We start from the raw sequence: 20667 nt of genomic DNA on the forward strand, positions 1-20667 counted from the left end.
CCAGAGTTAAGAGGTGGAGTGTCTTGAATATGGAACAGCTAGGAGGCCAGTATCACTTGAACAAAGACTATGTTCCAGGAAGGAAGGTGTAAGAATACTAGAAAGGTGAGAGGGGACTAGGTAATGGAGTTCTTTTTTTTTTTTTAAATAATATTTTATTTGATCATTTCCAAGCATTATTCATTAAAGACAAAGATCATTTTCTTTTCCTCCCCCCCAACCCCGATAGCTGACGCGTGATTCCACTGGGTATCACATGTGTTGATTCGAACCCATTGTCATGTTGTTAGTATTTGCATTAGAGTGTTCGTTTAGAGTATCTCCTCTGTCATGTCCCCTCAACCACTGTAGTTGGGCAGTTGCTTTTCCTCGGTGTTTCTACTTCCACAGTTTGTCCTCTGCTTATGAATAGTGTTTTTTCTCCTAGATCCCTGCAGATTATTCAGGGACATTACACCTCTACTAATGGAGAAGTCCATTACATTCGATTATACCACAGTGTATTAGTCTCTGTTTACAATGTTCTCCTGGTTCTGCTCCTCTTGCTCTGCATCACTTCCTGGAGATCGTTCCAGTCTCCATGGAATTCCTCCACTTTATTATTCCTTTTTGTACAATAGTATTCCATAACCAACATATACCACAATTTGTTCAGCCATTCCTCAATTGAAGGGCATTCCCTCATTTTCCAATTTTGGGCCACCACAAAGAACGCAGCTATGAATATTCTTGTACAAGTCTTTTTGTCCATTATCTCTTTGGGGTACAAACCCAGCAGTGCTATGGCTGGATCAAAGGGTATACATTCTTTTATCGTCCTTTGGGCATAGTTCCAAATTGCCCTCCAGAATGGTTGGATCAGTTCACAACTCCACCAGCAATGAATTAATGTCCCCACTTTGCCACATCCCCTCCAGCATTCATTACTTTCCTTTGCTATAATGTTAGCCAATCTGCTGTGTGAAGTGATACCTCAGAGTTGTTTTGATTTGCATCTCTCTGATTATAAGAGATTTAGAATATTTCTTCATGTGCTTATTAATAGTTTTGATTTCTTTATCTGAAAACTGCCTATCCATGTCCCTTGCCCATTTATCAATTGGGGAATGGCTTGATTTTTTGTACAATTGATTTAGCTCTTTATAAATTTGAGTAATTAAACGTTTGTCAGAGGTTTTTATGAAGATTTTTCCCAATTTGTTGTTTCCCTTCTGATTTTAGTTACATTGGTTTTGTTTGTACAAAAGCTTTTTAATTTGATGTAGTCAAAATTATTTATTTTACATTTTGTGACTCTTTCTATGTCTTGCTTGGTTTTAAAGTCTTTCCCCTCCCAAAGGTCTGACATGTATACTATTCTGTGTTTACCCAATTTACTTATGGTTTCCTTCTTTATGTTTAAGTCATTCACCCATTTTGAATATATCTTGGTGTAGCGTGTGAGGTATTGATCAATTCCTAATCTCTCCCACACTGTCTTCCAATTTTCCCATCAGTTTTTATCGAATAGTGGATTTTTGTCCCCAAAGCTGGGATCTTTGGGTTTATCATATACTGTCTTGCTGAGGTCTCTTGCCCCCAGTCTATTCCACTGATCTTCCTTTCTGTCTCTTAGCCAGTACCAAATTGTGTTGATGACTGCTGCTTTGTAATATAGTTTAAGGTCTGGGACTGCAAGGCCCCCATCATTTGTGTTTTTTTTTTCATAATTTCCCTGGATATCCTTGATCTTTTGTTATTCCAAATGAACTCTGTTGTGGTTTTTTTCTAAATCAGTAAAGAAATATTTTGGGAGTTCCATGGGTATGGCACTAAATAGATAATTAAGTTTGGGTAGGATGGTCATTTTTATTATATTGACTCATCCCATCCATGAGCAGTTAATGTTTTTCCAATTGCTCAAGTCTAGTTTTAGTTGTGTGGAGAGTGTTTTGTAGTTGTGTTCATATAGTTCCTGTGTTTGTCTCGGGAGATAGATTTCGGGGTATTTTATTTTGTCTAAGGTGATTTTGAAAGGGATTTCTCTTTCTAGTTTTTGCTGCTGAGCTGTGTTGGAGATATATAGAAATGCGGATGACTTATGTGGGTTTATTTTGTATCCTGCAACTTTGCTAAAGTTGTTGATTATTTCAATTAGTTTTTTGGTTGAATCTCTAGGATTCTTTAAGTAGACCATCATGTCATCCGCAAAGAGTGATAACTTGGTCTCCTCCTTGCCTATTTTGATGCCTTCAATTTCTTTTTCTTCTCTAATTGCTATTGCTAGTGTTTCTAGTACAATGTCAAATAGTAGAGGTGATAATGAGCATCCTTGTTTCACTCCTGATCTTATTGGGAATGCATCTAGTTTATCCCCATTGCAGATGATATTAGCTGATGGTTTTAGATATATACTGTTTATTATTTTTAGGAATGACACTTCTATTCCTATGCTTCCTAGTGTTTTTAATAGGAATGGGTGTTGTGTTTTATCAAAGGCTTTTTCTGCATCTATTGAGATAATCGTGTGGTTCTTGCTAGTTTGCTTGTTGATGTGGTCAATTATGTGGATGGTTTTCCTAATATTGAACCAGCCCTGCATCCCTGGTATAAATCCTACTTGATCACGGTGGATGACCCTTCTGATCACTTGCTGGAGTCTTTTTGCTAGTATCCTATTTAAGATTTTTGCATCTATATTCATTAGGGAGATTAGTCTATAGTTTTCTTTTCCTGTTTTTGACCTGCCTGGTTTTGGAATCAGTACCATGTTTGTGTCATAAAAGGAGTTTGTAGAACTCCCTCTTTGCTTATTATGTTAAATAGTTTTTATAATATTGGGATTAACTGTTCTCTGAATGTTTGGTAGAATTCACTGGTGAATCCATCAGGCCCTGGGGATTTTTTCTTAGGAAGTTCTTTGATGGCCTGTTGGATTTCATTTTCTGTTATGGGATTATTTAAGAATTCTATTTCTTCTTCTGTTAGTCTAGGCAGTTTGTATTTTTGTATGTGTTCATCCATATCACCTAAATTGGTGTATTTATTGCCATATAATTGGGCAAAGTAATTTTTAATGATTACCTTAATTTCCTCTTCATTGGAGGTGATGTCCCCCTTTTCGTTTTGATGCTGTTAATTTGCTTTTCTTCCTTCCTTTTTTTAATTAGGTTGACTAGTACTTTGTCTATTTTGTTTGTTTTGTCAAAGTATCAGCTTCTTGTCCTATTTATTAAATCAATAGTTCTATCACTTTCGATTTTATTAATTTCTCCCTTAATTTTTAGGATTTCTAGTTTTGTTTTTTTCTGGGGGTTTTTAATTTGATTGTTTTTGAGTTTTTTATTTACATTTCCAATTGATTGATCTCTGATATCCCTAGTTTGTTAATATATGCACTCAGGGATATGAATTTACCTCTGATTACCGTTTTGGCTGCATCCCAAAAGGTTTGAAAGGATATCTCGTCATTGTCATTTTCCTCGGTGAAATTATTAATTGTTTCTATGATTTCTTCTCTAACTAAAAGATTTTGGAGTATCATATTGTTTAATTTCCAATTAGTTTTTGATTTGGTTTTCCATGTACCATTACTAATCATTATTTTTATTGCCTTGTGATCTGAAAAGGCTGCATTTATTATTTCTGCTTTTCTGCATTTGTGTGCCATGTTTCTGCGACCTAATGTATGGTCAATCTTTGTGAATGTGCCATGTGGTGCTGAGAAGAAGGTGTATTCCTTTTTATCCCTATTTATTTTTCTCCATATGTCTATTAATTCTAATTTTTCTAAGATTTCATTCACTTCTTTTACCTCTTTCTTATTTATTTTTTGATTTGATTTATCTAAATTTGATAATGGTTGGTTTAAGGCTCCCACTAATATGGTTTTACTGTTTATTTCTTCCTTCAATTCTCCTAGTTTCTCCATTAAAAATTTGGATGCTATATTATTTGGTGCATACATGTTGATTAGTGATATTTCCTCATTGTCTAAAGTCCCTTTTAACAAAATATAATTACCTTCTCTATCCCTTTTGATCAGGTCTATTTTTGCTTTGGCTTTATCAGATATCATGATTGCAACTCCTGCCTTCTTTCTGTCAGTTGAGACCCAGAAGGTCTTACTCCATCCTTTAATTCTGACTTTGTGGGTGTCTACCCACCTCATGTATGTTTCTTGAAGACAACATATGGTAGGGTTTTGGATTCTAATCCATTCTGCTATTCCTCTACTTTTTATGGGTGAGTTCATCCCATTCACGTTCAAAGTTATGACTGTCACTGGTGGACTCCCTGGCATTTTGATATCCTTCCCTAATTCTAACCTTTCTTCTTCAGCTCTATCTTTTAGTCCAGTGATTTACTTTAAATCAGTCTCCCTTGTCCCCTCCGTTGATATGTTTCCCTTTCTAGTCCCTCCCTTTTGGTTCCCTCCCCGTCTCCCCTCTTCTTCCCTCCCTTTTTTGTGTTCCCTCCCCCCTCCCCCTTTGGTTTTCCCTTCTCCCTACCCTTGTTGGGTAAGATAGAATTCACAATCCCAATGGATCTGGATGTTCTTCCCTCTCAGAGTTGATTTCCCTGAGAGTAAGTTTTAAGTAAAAACTCTCTTCCTCTCCTTCTTATAGGAGTTTTCTTCCCCTCCCCTTCCCATGTGAATCTTTGTGTGAGAAAGATTATTCTATTTGGTCTTTCTTTTCCCCCTATTTACACATTACATTTTCCCCACATGTTAGTATACATAGATTGATATAAATGTAGTCCTTATAGAAGAGAGTTTGGGTAAAAGAAAAAGATAACATTTTTCTCCTTTTCCCTTTCCTTCATATTTACCTTTTCAGGTATTCCATGCTCTTTGTTTTTCGATATCAAACTTTCCACAGAGCTCTGGTCTTTTCTTTGCAAAAACTTGGAAATCTTCTATTTTGTTGAATGCCCATACTTTCCCTTGGAAGTATATAGTCAGTTTTGCTGGATAGCTGATTCTTGGTTGAAAACCCAGCTCTCTTGCCTTTCTGAAGATCATGTTCCATGCCTTACGATCATGCAGAGTAGAACTTGCAAGGTCTTGTGTGACCCTGATTGGCATTCCTTTATATCTAAATTGTCTTTTTCTTGCTTCTTGTAGGATTTTTTCTTTAGTTTGAGAGCTTTGGAATTTGGCAATTACATTCCTGGGAGTTGTCTTTTGGGGATTTAGTGTAGAGGGTGTTCTGTGAGCTCTGTCAGTGGCTGTATTGCCCCCTTTTTCTAGAATCTCTGGGCAATTTTCTTTGATTATATCTTGTATTATGATGTTGAGTTTGCTGTTTATTTCTGTTTTTTTCTGGAAGTCCAATTATTCTTAAATTATCTCTTCTTCCTCTATTTTCCAAGTCTGTCACCTTGTCAGTGAGATATTTTATGTCCTCTTCTAATTTCTTGATCTTTTGGCTTTGCTTTATTGATTCTTGCTCTTTTACCTGCTCGTTGTCTTTGAGTTGCCTAATTCTGGCCTTTAAAGCCTGGTTTTCCTTTTCAGTTTGGTCAAACTGGTTTTGTAGATGCGTGAATTTCTTTTGCATTATTTCCCACGTTTCCTCCCAGAAGGCTTCCATCTTTTTGATCCTTTCCGATTCAAATTCTTCATGGGTTTGTGGAGAGTTTCCATTTCCTTTGGAAGGTTTTGGAGCATTTGCTTGTGTTTCCTCTTCTATCTCCTCTGTATTTTGTATTTTTCTTCCATAAAATGTGTCCAAAGTCGCCCCCTTCTCCTTGTTTTTCTTGGAATTTGGGGGCTTTTGTGCTTCTGTGGAGTTTGCCATCTCTATCTGAGTGGGGAGGACTAGCTTTTCTTATCTCTGTCTGGTGTTCAGAGGTTTTAGCCCTAGGCAAATTGTCCGTTCTATGCAGTTGTTGTTCTGTCTTCCCGGGGAAGCCAGGAATTGTTGGTGTTTCCATGTTACTGCCCTCCTCAGTTCCCTCCCGATGCTTCTCTGTTGCCTTACTTCCATGCTCTGAGCCTGGCTCGGCCCTTTCCTCGGGGTGTTTGTTTCTGTGCCTTAACCAGCCAGGAGAGCCAGCACTCTGATGGGGGAGGGGCAGCGGCTTCCAGGAGCTCCGAGGGCTCCTGATAAGATTAGCTTTCTCTGGGTTGAACTGAGTATGCTTTGAGGCAGGGACCTTGAGACTGGGATGGAAAGATCCAGCCAGGGGGCTGCAGGCTCCCCCTTCTCTTTGTGTTTCCCTGCTATCTGGGTGCCCCCACGACTGGGTCAGGTTGTTTTCAGGGTGTGGCCTTCAGAATAGCCGGCTCCCGTGGCCCTTTTGCCAACCCTGAGGGTTACTGATGTTTCAGACAACCATGCACTCTGAGGGGGAGGGGCCGTGGCTTCCTGGAGCTCTGAGGGCTGGTGATAGGATTAACCTCAGACTGAGTATGCCCTGAGGCAGGGACCTTAGGTGAGACTCAGATGGAAGGATCTGGTCAGGGGGTTACAGGTTCCCCCATCTCTCTCTGTTTCCCTGCTGTCTGGGTACCCCTTCAACTGGGTCAGATTGTTTTCAGGAAGCGGCCTTCAGAATAGCCGGCCCTGAGGCTCTGAAGTTCCCTCTACTGCCTCGGACTCAGCACTCTGGGTTGGGGGGGATGGGTCCTGGGACCTTCCTTCTGCCTACCCCTTAGGTCCAAGTGATCTCGTGTTCTGGCTTTTGGGGGGGGTACCTTTTGATCCAGGTCCAGGTCCAGGAGGAGGATTCCTGGGGTCTATGCTGTTGTTTGTTTTGAATTTCTGTGCCTTAGGAGCATATAGTTTGAGTTCGGTAGGGAAGGGTTTCCGGAGATCTGAACTTTAGCTTTCTCTAAGACGCCATCTTGACTGGAAGTCCAGTTATTTTATTTTATCCATTTGAATTAATTTATTTAGTCAATTTAGACCATTATTCTTTGGTTACAAGAATCACATTATTTCCCTCCCTCCCCTCCACCCAACCATCCCGCAGCCCACATGCAGTTTCATTGGGTATTACTTGTGTCCTTGATCAGAACCTATTTCCATGTTGTTGATATTTGCACTAGGATGTTCATTTAGAGATTACATCCCCAACCATATCCCTTCGACCTATGTATTCAAGCAGTTTTTTTCTTGGGTGTTTTTACTCCCACAGTGTTTCCTCTGAATAGGGATAATGTTCTTTCTCATAGATCTCTCCAAGTTGTTCAAGAACACTGCATTGTCACTAATGGAGAAGTCTATTACATTCAATTGTACCACAGTCTATCAGTCTCTGTGTACAATGTTTTCCTGGTTCTGCTCTCTCACTCTGCATCAGGTCCTGGAGGTTGTTCCAGTTCCCATGGAATTCCTCTACTTTATTCCTTTTTTTTCTTTTAGTTTTTAAACATTATTTTCTTTGGTCATTTCTGAACATTATTCATTGGAGACAAAGATCATTTTCTTTTCCTCCCCCGCCCCTTATCTCACCCCTCCCCTAGCCTACGCACGATTACTCTGGGTATCACAGGTGTCCTTGCTCCGAACCCATTGTCATGTTGTTGGTATTTGCATTAGGGTGCTCATTTAGCATCTCTCCTCAATCATATCCTCTCAACCCCTGTAGTCAAGCAGTTGCCTTTCCTCGGTGTTTTTACTCCCACAGTTTGTCCTCTGCTTAAGGATAGTGTTTTTTCTCATATATCCCTGCAGATTGTTCAGGGACATTGCATTGCCATTAAAGGAGAAGTTCATTACGTTCTATTGTACCACAGTGTATCAGTCTCTGTGTACAATGTTCTCCTGGTCCTGCTCCTTTCACTCTGCATCACTTCCTGGAGGTTGTTCCAGTCTCCATGGAATTCCTCCACTTTATTATTCCTTTTAGCACAATAGTATTCCATCACCAGCATATACCACAATTTGTTTAGCCATTCCCCAATTGAAGGACATCCTCTCATTTTCCAATTTTTTGCCACCACAAAGAGCACAGCTATGAATATTTTTGTACTTGTCTTTTTCCTTATTATCTCTTTGGGGCACAAACCCAGCAGTGCTATGGCTGGATCAAAGGGCAGAGAGTTTTTTAGCACTCTTTGGGCATAGTTCCAAATTGCCCTCCAGAATGGTTGGATCAATTTACAACTCCACCAGCAATGAATTAATGTCCCCACTTTGCCACATCCCCTCCAACATTCATTACTTTCCTTTGCTGTCATGTTAGCCAATCTGCTAGGTGTGAGGTGATACCTCAGAGTTGTTTTTATTTGAACTTCTCTGATTATAAGAGATTTAGAACACTTTTTTCATGTGCTTATTAATAGTTTTGATTTCTTTAACTGAAAATTGCCTATTCATGTCCTTTGCCCATTTATCAATTGGAGAATGACTTGATTTTTTGTACAATTGGTTTAGCTCTTTATAAATTTGAGTAATTAGACCTTTGTCAGAGGCTTTTGTAATGAAGATTGTTTCCCAATTTGTTGATTCCCTTCTAATTTTGGACGCATTCATTTTGTTTACCCAAAACCTTTTTAATTTGATGTAATCAAAATTATTGATTTTTTGTTTTGTGATTTTTTTCTAAGTCTTGCTTGGTTTTAAAGTCTTTCCTGTCCCAAAAATCTGTCAAGTATACTATTCTGTGTTCACCTAATTTGCTTATAGTTTCCTTTGTTGTATTCAGGTCATTCACCTATTCTGAGTTTATCTTGGTGTAGGGTGTGAGGTGTTGAACCAAACCTAATCTCTCCCATACTATCTTCCAATTTTCTCAGCAGTTTTTTTTTTTTTTATCAAATAGTGGGTTTTGGTCCCAAAAGCTGGGATCTTTAGGATTATCATAGACTGTCTTCCTGAGGTCATTTATCCCAAGTCTATTCCACTGATCCTCCTTTCTGTTTCTTAGCCAGTACCAAATTGTTTTGATGACCACTCCTTTATAGTATAGTTTGAGATCTGGGAATGCAAGGCCACCTTTCTTCACATTTTTTTTTCATGATTTCCCTGGATATCCTTGATCTTTTGTTCTTCCAAATGAACTTTGTTATGGTTTTTTCTAATTCAGTAAAAAAGTTTTTTGGTAGTTTTATGGGCATGGCAGTAAATAAGTAAATTAATTGGGGCAAGATTGTCATTTTTATTACGTTAACTCATCCTACCCATGAGCAATCAATGTTTTTCTAATTGTTTAGATCTAGTTTTAATTGTGTGGAGAGTGTTTTGTAGCTGTATTCATATAGTTACTTTGTTTGTCTGGGCAGATAGATTCCTAAGTATTTTATATTGTCTAAGATGATTTTAAATGGAATTTCTTTTTCTAATTCTTGCTGATGAAATGGGTTAGAGATATATAGAAATGCTGATGACTTATGTGGGTTTCTTTTGTATCCTGCAACTTTGCTAAAGTTATTGATTATTTCGACTAGCTTTTTTGTTGATTCTCTAGGATTCTTTAGGTAGACCATCATATCCTCCACAAAGTGTGACAGCTTGGTCTCCTCATTGCCAATTTTAATACCTTCAATTTCTTTTTCTTCTCTAATTGCTACTGTTAGTGTTTCTAGTACAATTTTAAATAATAGAGGTGATAATGGGCATCCTTTTTTCATTCCTGATCTTATTGGGAATGTGTCTAGTTTATACCCCTTGCAGATGATGTTATTTGATGGTTTTAGATATAAACTGTTTATTATTTTTAGGAACGACCCTTGTATTCCTATGCTTCCTAGTGTTTTCAATAGGGATGGGTGTTGTATTTTGTCAAAGGCTTTTTCTGCATCTATTGAAATAATCATGTGGTTTTTGTTGGTTTGCATGTTGATATGGTCAATTATGTGGATGGTTTTCCTGATATTGAACCATCCTTGCATTCCTGGTAAATCCTACCTGATCATAGTGAATAACCATTGTGATGACTTGCTGGAGTCTTTTTGCTAGTATCCTATTTAAGATTTTTGCATCTATATTCATTAAGGAGATTGGTCTATAGTTTTCTTTCTCTGTTTTTAACCTGCCTGGCTTTGGGATCTGTACCATATTTGTGTCTTAAAATGAATTTGGTAGAACTCTTTCTTTGCTTATTCTGTCAAATAGTTTGTATAATATTGGTTCTAGTTGTTCTTTTAATATTTGATAGAATTCATTTGTGAATCCATTGGGACCTGGGGATTTTTTCTTAGGGAGTTCTTTGATGGCTTGTTCAATTTCTTTTTCTGATATGGGGTTCTTTAGGTCATCTATTTCGTCCTCTGTTTGTCTAGGCAGTTTATATTTTTGTAAGTATTCATCCATATCACCTAGATTGCCATATTTGTTGCCATATAATTGGGCATAATAGTTTTTAATGATTGCCTTAATTTCCTCTTCATTAGAGGTGAGGTTTCCCTTTTCATCTTGGATACTGTCAACTTGGTTTTCTTCTTTCCTTTTTTTAATTAGACTGACCAGTGTTTTGTCTATTTTATTTGTTTTTTCAAAGTACCAGCTTCTAGTCTTATTTATTAAATCAATAGTTCTTTGACTTTCAATTTTATTAATTTCTCCTTTGATTTTTAGGATCTCTAATTTAGTCTTCATTTGAGGATTTTTAATTTGTTCACTTTCTAGTTTTTGTATTTGTATGCCCAATTCATTGATCTCTTCCCTTCTTAATTTGTTAATATATGAACTCAAGGATATAAATTTCCCCCTCATTACTACTTTGGCTGCATTCCTTATGTTTTGAAAGGATGTCTCATCATTGTCATTTTCTTCAATGAAGTTAATTGTTTCTACAATTTGTTCTTTAGCCAGTTTTGGAGAATCATATTGTTTAATTTCCAATTAGTTTTTAACTTACCTCTCCACATACCCTTATTATTTTCATAGCATTGTGATCTGAGAAGGTTTCACTCATTATTTCTACTCTTTTGTACTTGTTTTCAATGTTATTATGCCCTAATACATGGTCAATTTTTGTGAATGTACCATGTACTGCTGAAAAGAAGGTATATTCTTTTTTTGTACCTATTCATTTTTCTCCACATGTCTACTAACTCTAATTTTTCTAAGATTTCATTCACTTCTCTTACCTCTTTCTTATTTATTTTTTAGTTTATATTCATCTAGTTCGGATAGAGGAAGGTTCAGGTCTCCCACTAGTATAGTTTTCTATATATTTCATCCTTGAGCTCCACTAGTTTATCCTTTAGAAATTTGGATGCTATGCTATTTGGTGCATACATGTTGAGTACTGATATTTCCTCGTTGTCTATACTGCCTTTTATCAGGATGTAATTACCTTCCCTATCTCTTTTAACTAGATTTATTTTTACTTTGGCTTTGTCCAATATCATGATTGCTACTCCTGCCTTCTTTGTATCATTTGATGCCCAATAGATTTGGCTTCATCCTCTTACTTTCATCCTATGTGTATCTACCTTCCTTGTGTGTGTTTCTTGCAGACAGCATATGGTAGGGTTTTGGATTCTAATGCACTCTGCTATTCACTTGTGTTTTATGGGTGAGTTCATTACATTCACATTCACAGTTATGATTATCAGCTGTGTTTTTCCAAGCATTTTGATTTGTACTCCTAGTCCTGCCTTTTCTTCTTTCACTATTTCCTTCTACACCAAATGGAGTGCTTTGAATGCTAACCTGTGCTTTTGTATTTGATTGTAGAAAAAACAACCAGGAAACTAGTGAAGTTTATTGGGGTGAGGAGGGGGCAGAGATTTCATGATCTAACCTGTACTTTAGGAAGATCACTTTAGTGACCAAATGGCAGATAGATTGCAGTGGGGAGAAACTTGAAGCAATCAGACCCTCCAGCAGGCTATTAGTATAATGTAGGCCTTAGGTTGATGAAAGTGTTCACTAGGGAGGTGGCAGTGTAGGGAAGGGATGTATCTGAGAGATGTTGCAAAGGTGAAATCTACAGATAGTGAGAAATCCAAGTGAGAGATAGTGAGGAATCCAGGTGAGAGACAGTGATGAATCCAGAATGATGCCTAGGTTTTGAAGCTGAGGAACTGGGAGGGTAGTGCCTCTCTCTCCAGTAACAGGAAAGATAGGAGTTGGAGAGGGTTTCAGAGAAGATATAAATGATTTCTGTTTTGGACATATTGAGTTCAGTATGTTCATTAGGCATCCATTTCAAGATGTCTAGAAGGTAGTTAGAGAGGTGAGACCTCCAGGTCAGCAGAGAGTCTGAGGCAGAATAGGTAGATTTGAGAATCATCAGCATAGAAATGGCAATTAGGTCCATGGGAGCTAATATGATCCCCAAGTGAAGTATTATAGAGAAAGAGAAGAGGGGTGAGGACAGAAATCTAAGGGAATATCTATGTTTAGAGGGTATGATCTGGAAGGAATTCAGAGGAAGGATTCAGTAAAGGAGACAGAAAAGGAGTTATCAGATAGGTAGGAGAAGAACTAAGAGAGAGTAATGCCCTGAAAACCTAGAGAAAAGGGAGTATCAAGGAAGAGAGAGGGTAATCAACATTGTTAAAGACTGCAGAGAGGTCAAGGAGAATGAAGATTGAGAAAAGGGCATTGGATTAGGCAACTAGGAGATCATTGGTAACTTTGGAGAGAGCAGTTTAAGTGAAATGGGATCAGGTCAGAAGACAGATTGTAAAGGATTAACAGCAACCCTTCTGCTTATGTGCTACTATGGCCCTTATTTTAAAGATAAGGAAACTGAAACAAGAAGTTAAATGTCCTACTGAGGATCATACAGCAAATATGTGTCTAAAATTGAATTTAAACTTGCCTTCCTGATTTTACACCCAGCACTCAATCCAACCTGGTTTTGTTGCACTGAACAAATCTTCCTTATCATTTGACCCTGTTTGCCTCCATTTCAGCATCTGTAAAATGAGCTGGAGAATGAAATGGCAAAGTTCTTCAGTGTTTTTGCCAAATAAGCCCCAAATGGGGTCATGAAAAGTTGGACACTATTGAATAACAACAAAAAATGTAAATATGTAAAGGATAAGAGAAGTTCATAAGTGAGAAAGGAAGGAGTAAATTATGTAGTATTAGCAATGGTAAGGAAAGATATGGGAGGTGGATCAGTTACTACAAAATACTCTGTAGGATTACTTAAAAAAAGATTATTTTATTTTTCCTGTCTATTTTTTAAAATTATCTCCTATTTTTATATCACCTTTACTTCCAAATATATTCTTCCCAATCCTTACCCTTATTGCCCCCAAACAAAAAGCATTAAAAAGTAAAAACAAAAAACAAAAAACAACAGATTTTACCAATATGACAGCATATGCACTATTCACACACATAAAATTCCACCTCTGCAAAGGAGGGAAACATTTTTTTTTTCAAATCTCTTCTAACTTGGTCTTTATGGTTACCCAGCATTCAGTTTCTTTGGTGGTTGTAATTTTTAAAATTTGGTGATTTTCCCCCCTTTTATTATTTTCTCTCTTCTTAATTTCTTATGTATCAGGTCACATAGCATGTCCTTCTTTGCTTCTCTGAATGTTTGTTTATTGTCATTGTTTATTAGAATGGGGATTGGACTTGTGATTTTGCTGATATAAAAAACTCCCAGTTGAAGAAGCCCCATGTATTAATGCATGCTAGCACTTGCTTGTAATTATAATCAGAGAGTTACCTAGAGTACTGATAGGTTAAATATTTGCCTACAGTCACATATTATGTATCAGAATGTAAAGGGATTGAATCTACATCTTCATGGCTCCAAAAACTGCTTTCTATTCACTACAATAGACTCCCTCTTGTAAGTACAGAGAGAAGCCTAAATTACCTTTGTGTACCACAATTGGTTTAACAATTCCCTTATCTATGAGCATCTACTTTTTTCCAGTTATTTTTTTAACTTATAGTCTTTCAAGGAAAAAGTCCTGATGTAAGTATTTTGGCATATATGGGACCCCAAAATTTCATTTTAAATAGGCTTTCAAAATGACTAAGGAATTAGAGAAGGTAGTGACCTTTTTTTAAATAAAATTATTTATGAATATAAGTAATTTCAGAATTTCGGGTGGGTGGGGGACAGGTAGGTGGCTTAGTGGAGTGATAACCAGGCCTTGAAATGGAATGTTCTGAGTTCAAATTTGACCTCAGACAATGGGGCTAGTCACTTAACCCCCATTGCCTAGTCCTTACTACTTTTCTGCCTTGGAATCAATACACAGTATTAATCCTAAGATGGAAGATGAGAGTTTAAAAGAAAAGAATTTCTTGTGGGTGTGGAAAGCTAGAGTGAGAAGCATAAGAAACAGAGAACACTGGACCAGGGCAAAGGAAAGTATTTTTTTAGGTATGATCCCATCTGCAGTTATCCCATGTGGCAGGAAGTTGGACTGTCAGAATTCTGAAATAAAAAGCTTTGAGTTGAATGTCTACTTCATACAACTGATGCTGATGAGAGATGCCAAGTAGGAGGCACTGCAGTTTATTTGTTTTTCAGTTGTTTCTGACTCTTTGTGGCCCCATTTGGGGTTTTCTTGGCAAGGATGAAACATTATCCCTATGATAGAGACAGCAGAGATGGATCTATGAGATTGTCATTATGAAAGGACTTTGAAAAATACCTCATACTAGATGTGAAAAAGAAACATTTGAGACCTAGGCATTGGCTGTTGGAATGGCAGAGCAGAGGAGCGTGGTTCGTGGATTTTATCATGGTGCATTCAAGGTTCCACCTAAAAGAAAGAAAGCATCTGTCAAGTTCTTAGCCATGACTGAGACCCAGATTTTAGCCTTGTGGCTTACCTCAAACTCTGAAGTTGGTCAGTGGGGTCGTTTCATGCCTTGTGGTTGAGATGTTAAGTCATTCTGTTTCTTAAATTTTCTCTTTTAGATATGCTGGTGATTTGCTGGATGAGGATATCTTTCACGAGAAGGATCTTGCCAACAGTCGATCTTTACAGGCTCTGGTGGCAGGACTAAAAGCCTATAGTACCTGGGAAAACATAACCTGTTTACAAGACTGCCGGGAGTGCACTGGAGGCATGGTGAGTTGGAGAAATTAAGAAAAAGTTCTCTTGGTGGCCCTCAGAGGGACTATTTTTTCCCTCTTTTTGGACTTTCATTCTTGCTAGTGGTGGAATTTGGTGGTTAGAGGGAAGGGACATGTAGAATTCTGATGCTATCAGCTTTGGTCTGTAACAATTAGAAATAAAATTAGAAAGAGTGCCATAGGTTCTTGGCCAAGGTAGAGAAAAATGATCTACGATTTTGGCAAGAGGTGTCAGAAGCATTTTTTTTTTAGTTTTTAAAACATTATTTGATTTGGTCATTTTCATACATTGTTCATTGGAAACAGATCATTTTCTTTTCCTCCCCCCCAACCGCTCGCCACCCCTTCCCTAGCCGACGGGCGATTTGTCTGGGTATCACATGTGTCCTTGCTCTGAACCCATTTCCTTGTTGTTGGTATTTGCATTAGGGTGCTCATTTAGCGTCTCTCCTCCATCATGTCTCTTCAACCACTGTAGTCAAGCAGTTGCTTTTCCTTGGTGTTTTTACTCCCTCAGTTTGTCCTCTGCATGAGGATTTTTTTTTTCTCTTAGATCGCTGCAGGTTGTTCAGGGACATTGTAAAGCCATTACTGGAGAAGTCCATTACGTTCTCTTGTACCACAATGTGTCAGTCTCTGTGTATAATGTTCTCCTGGTTCTGCTCCTCTCACTGTGCATCAATTCCTGGAGGTTGTTCCAGTCTCCATGGAATTCCTCCACTTTATTATTCCTTTGAGCACAATAGTATTCCATCACCAACATATACCACAATTTGTTCATCCATTCCCCAATTGAAGGGCATCCCCTCATTTTCAAATTTTTTGCCACCACAAAGAACGCAGCTAGGAATATTCTTGTACAAGTCTTTTTCCTTATTATCTCTTTGGGGTACAAACCCAGCAGTGCTATGACTGGCTCAAAGGGCAGACAGTCTTTGAGCACCCTTTGGGCATAGTTCCAAATTGCCCTCCAGAATGGTTGGATCAATTCACAACTCCACAAGCAATGCATTAATGCCCCAACTTTGCCACATCCCCTCCAGCATTCATTACTTTCTTTTGCTGTCATGTTGACCAATCTGCTAGGTATGAGGTGATATCTCAGAGTTGTTTTGATTTGCATCTCTCTGATTATAAGAGATCTAGAACACTTTTTCATGTGCTTATTAATAGTTTTGATTTCTTTAACTGAATATTGCCTATTCATGCCCCTTGCCCATTTTTCAAATTAGAGAATGGCTTGATTTTTTGTACAACTGGTTTAGCTCTTTGTAAATTTGAGTAATTAGACCATTGTCAGAGGCTTTTGTTATGAAGATTGTTTCCCAATTTGTGGCTTTCCTTCTAATTTTAGTTACATTGATTTTGTTTGTACAAAAACTTTTTAATTTGATGTAGTCAAAATTATTTATTTTGCATTTTGTGACTCTTTCGAAGTCTTGCTTGGTTTTAAAATCTTTCCCTTCCCAAAGGTCTGACATGTATACTATTCTGTGTTCACCTAATTTACTTATAGTTTCCTTCTTTATATTCAAGTCATTCGCCCATTCTGAGTTTATCTTGGTGTAGGGTGTGAGGTGTTGATCCAAACCTAATCTCTCCCACACTGTCTTCCAATTTTCCCAGCATTTTTTATCAAATACTGGATTTTTGTCCCAAAAGCTGGGGTCTTTGGGTTTGTCAAAGACTATCTTGCTGAGGTCATTTACCCAAAGTCTATTCCATTGATCCTTCATTCTGTCTCTTAGCCAGTACCAAATTGTTTTGATGACCACTGCTTTGTAATATAGTTTGAGATCTGGTACTGCAAGGCCACTTTCCTTTGTATTTTTTTCATTATTTCCCTGGATATCCTTTATCTTTATTCTTCCCAATGAACTTTGTTATCATTTTCTCTAATTCAGTAAAATAGTTTTTTGGTAGTTCAATGGGTATGGCACTAAATAGATATATAAGTTTGGGTAGAATGTTCATTTTTGTTATGTTAGCTCATCCTACCCATGAGCAATCAATGTTTTTCCAATTGTTTACATCTAGTTTTAATTGTTTGGAGAATGTTTTGTAGTTGTGTTCATATAGTTCCTGTGTTTGTCTCAGCAGATAGATTCCTAAGTATTTTATATTGTCTCAGGTGACTTTAAATGGAATTTCTCTTTCTAATTCTTGCTGCTGAACTGGGTTGGAGATATATATAGAAATGCTGATGACTTATGTGGGTTTATTTTGTATCCTGCAACTTTGCTAAAGTTGTTGATTATTATTGGTTATATATGTTGGATATATATGTTGATTATTGTTGATTAGCTTTTTGGTTGATTCCCTAGGATTCTTTAAGTAAATCATCATATCATCCGTAAAGAGTGACAGCTTGGTCTCCTCATTGCCAATTTTAATACCTTCAATTTCTTTTTCTTCTCTAATTGCTACTGCTAGTGTTTCTAGTACAATATTAAATAATAAAGGTGATAATGGGCATCCTTGTTTGACTCCTGATCTTATTGAGAAGGCTTTGAGTTTTTCCCCATTGCAGACGATGTTTGCTGATGGTTTTAGGTATATACTATTTATTATTTTTAGGAAAGGCCCTTCTATTTCTATACTTTCTAGTGTTTTCAATAGGAATGGGTGATGTATTTTGTCAAAGGCTTTTTCTGCATCTATTGAAATAACCATGTGGTTTTTGTTGGCTTGCTTGTTGATATGGTCAATTATGCAGATGGTTTTCCTGATATTGAACCATCCTTGCATTCCTGATATGAATCCTACCTGATTGTAGTGGATAACCCTTGTGATGACTTGCTGGAGTCTTTTTGCTAGTATCCTATTTAAGATTTTTGCATCTATATTCATTAGGGAGATTGGTTTATAGTTTTCTTTCTCTGTTTTTGACCTGCCTGGCTTTGGGATCAGTACCATGTTTGTGTCATAAAAAGAATTTGGTAGAACCCCTTCTTGGCTTACTTTGTCAAATAGTTTGTATAGTATTGGGGTTAGCTGTTCTTTGAATGTTTGATAGAATTCATTTTTTGAAACCCTCTGGACCTGGGGATTTTTTCTTAGGGAGTTCTTTGATGGCTTGTTCAATTTCTTTTTCTGATATGGGATTGTTTAGGTAATTTATTTCTTCTTCTTTTAGTCTAGGCAATTTATATTTTTGTAAGTATTCATCCATATCACTTAGATTGCCATATTTTTTGCCATATATTTGGGCATAGTAGTTTTTAATGATTGCCTTGATTTCCTCTTCATTAGAGGTGAGGTCTCCCTTTTCATCTTGGATACTGTCAATTTGGTTTTTTTCTTTCCTTTTTTTAATTAGACTGACTAGTACTTTGTCAATTTTATTTGTTTTTTCAAAGTACCAGCTTCTAGTCTTATTTATTAAATCAATAGTTCTTTGACTTTCAATTTTATTAATTTCTCCTTTGATTTTTAGGATCTCTAATTTAGTCTTCATTTGAGGATTTTTAATTTGTTCACTTTCTAGTTTTTTAATTTGCATGCCCAATTCATTGATCTCTTCTCTTCTTAATTTGTTTATATATGAATTCAAGGATATAAATTTCCCCCTCAGTACTGCTTTGGCTGCATCCCATAGGTTTTGAAAGGATGTCTCAATATTGTCATTTTTCTTCAATGAAGTTATTGTTTCCACGATTTTTTCTTTAACTAGCTCGTTTAGGAGAATCATATCACTTAATTCCCAATTAATTTTTGATTTATCTATCCATGTACCCTTACTAATTATTATTTTTATTGCATTGTGGTTTGAGAAGGTTGAATTTATTATTTCTGCCCTTTTGCACTTGTTTGTAATGATTTTGTGCCCTAGTACATAGTCAATTTTTGTGAATGTACCATGTACTGCTGAAAAGAAGGTGTATTCCTTTTTGTCCCTATTTATTTTTCTCCATATGTCTACTAACTCTAATTTTTCTAAGATTTTGTTTGCTTCTCTCACCTCTTTCTTATTTATTTTTTTATTTGATTTATCTAGTTCGGATAGGGGAAGGTTCAGGTCTCCCACTAGTATAGTTTTTCTATCTATTTCATCCTTGAGCTCCTCTAGTTTCTCCTTTAAAAATTTGGATGCTCTGCCATTTGGTGCATACATATTGAGTACAGATATTTCCTCATTGTCTATACTGCCTTTTATCAGGATGTAATTACCTTCCCTATCTCTTTTAACTAGATTTATTTTTACTTGGCTTTGTCCGATATCACGATTGTTACTCCTGCCTTCTTTGTATCATTTGATGCCCAATAGATTTGGCTCCATCCTCTTACTTTCACCCTATGCGTATCTACCTTCCTCATGTGTATTTCTTGTAGACAGGATATGATAGGGTTTTGGATTCTAATCCACTCTGCTATTCACTTGTATTTTATGGGTGAGTTCATTCCATTCACATTCACAGTTATGATTACTATCTGTGTATTTCCCAGCATTTTTATTTCTACTCCTGGTCCTGCCTTTTCTTCTTTCACTATTTCCTTCTATACCAATGTTTGTTTATAGTCAGTCCCCCTAGTCCCCCCCTTATTTTACTTCCATTTCTACCCCCCTCCCTTCTTATTCCCTCCCTTATTTTCCCCTGTAGTCTTTTTAAAATCCCCCCCACCCTCTCCATCCCTTGTACTGCTTCCCTCCCCACCAGTCCATTTTTTACCCTTCTACTCCCCTATAGGGCGCAAATCTATTCTCTTCCCCAATGGATTGGATTGTTCTTCCCTCTTTGGGTCGTACATAAGATCTGTCTCCAACCTCTTTACCCTTCCAGTGTATCAATGTTCTACCCCCTCCTGTCATGAGCTTCTTTGTGACATATAAATTTACCCCCTTTTGTTTCTTTTCCCATTTCTTTTAGTCATAACCTCTTTTTTTAGCTCTAGTCATGTATATATATATATATACATACACATGTATATGTATTTATGCATGCACATATCTATATACCTGTTTATGTCTTGTCCTTTCATCCTATACAGTTTGTGACTGTTCCCTCTGAGTGTAGTTCTTCTAGTTGCTCAGGTGATAGCAACAGTTTTAAGAGTTACCAATCACCTCTTTTCTTATAGGGATACATATCATTTTAACTTGTTGAGTCTCTTAAAAATTTTTTGTTGTTGTTTTGTTTTTTTCCCGCCATCTTTTTTAATTACCTTTTGATGATTCTCTTGAGTTCTGTGGTTGGACATCAAATTTTCGTTTCAGGTCTGGTCTTTTATTCATGAATGCTTGGAACTCTTCTGTTTTGGTGAATGACCATACTTTCCCCTGTAAGAATATAGTCAGTTTTGATGGGTATTTTATTCTTGGTTGTAGACCTAGTTCCCTTGATTTCTGGAATATCGTATTCCATGCCTTTTGGTCCTTCACTGTGGATGCAGCCAGATCCTGTGTTAACCTCACTGTGTTTCCATGGTATCTGAATGGCTTCTTCTTGGCAGCTTGTAATATCTTCTCTTTCATCTGATTGTTTTTGAATTTGGCTATAACATTTTTTGGTGTTGTCAGTTGGGGATTAAATATAGGGGGTGATATCTTGGGACAATTTTCCTGGATAATTTCCTCTAGTATTATGTCTAGGCTTTTTCTTTTGTTGTGGTCTTCTGGTAGTCCAATTATTCTTAAATTGTCTCTTCTTGAATGATTTTCTAAATCGTCTGTTTTGTGAATGAGATGCTTCACATTTTCCTCAATTTGTTCATTTTTTTTGTTTT

The 20667-nt window shown here is 37.0% G+C and overlaps 1 protein-coding gene across 2 annotated transcripts in view; it reads left to right on the plus strand.

Annotated features, from left to right (window-relative positions):
* The window catches only part of ACOXL (acyl-CoA oxidase like), a 627156-nt gene that overhangs the window by 337005 nt on the left and 269484 nt on the right, over window positions 1–20667 (plus strand). For both annotated transcript variants that reach the window (XM_056813765.1, XM_056813764.1), the window contains one exon: window positions 14785–14938. In XM_056813765.1, the coding sequence (XP_056669743.1) occupies window positions 14785–14938 (154 nt within the window). The remainder of the gene's footprint in view (window positions 1–14784; window positions 14939–20667) is intronic.

Source organism: Monodelphis domestica, chromosome 1 (genome assembly GCF_027887165.1).
Source record: "Monodelphis domestica isolate mMonDom1 chromosome 1, mMonDom1.pri, whole genome shotgun sequence".
In the NCBI taxonomy this organism is placed as follows: Eukaryota; Metazoa; Chordata; class Mammalia; order Didelphimorphia; family Didelphidae; genus Monodelphis; species Monodelphis domestica.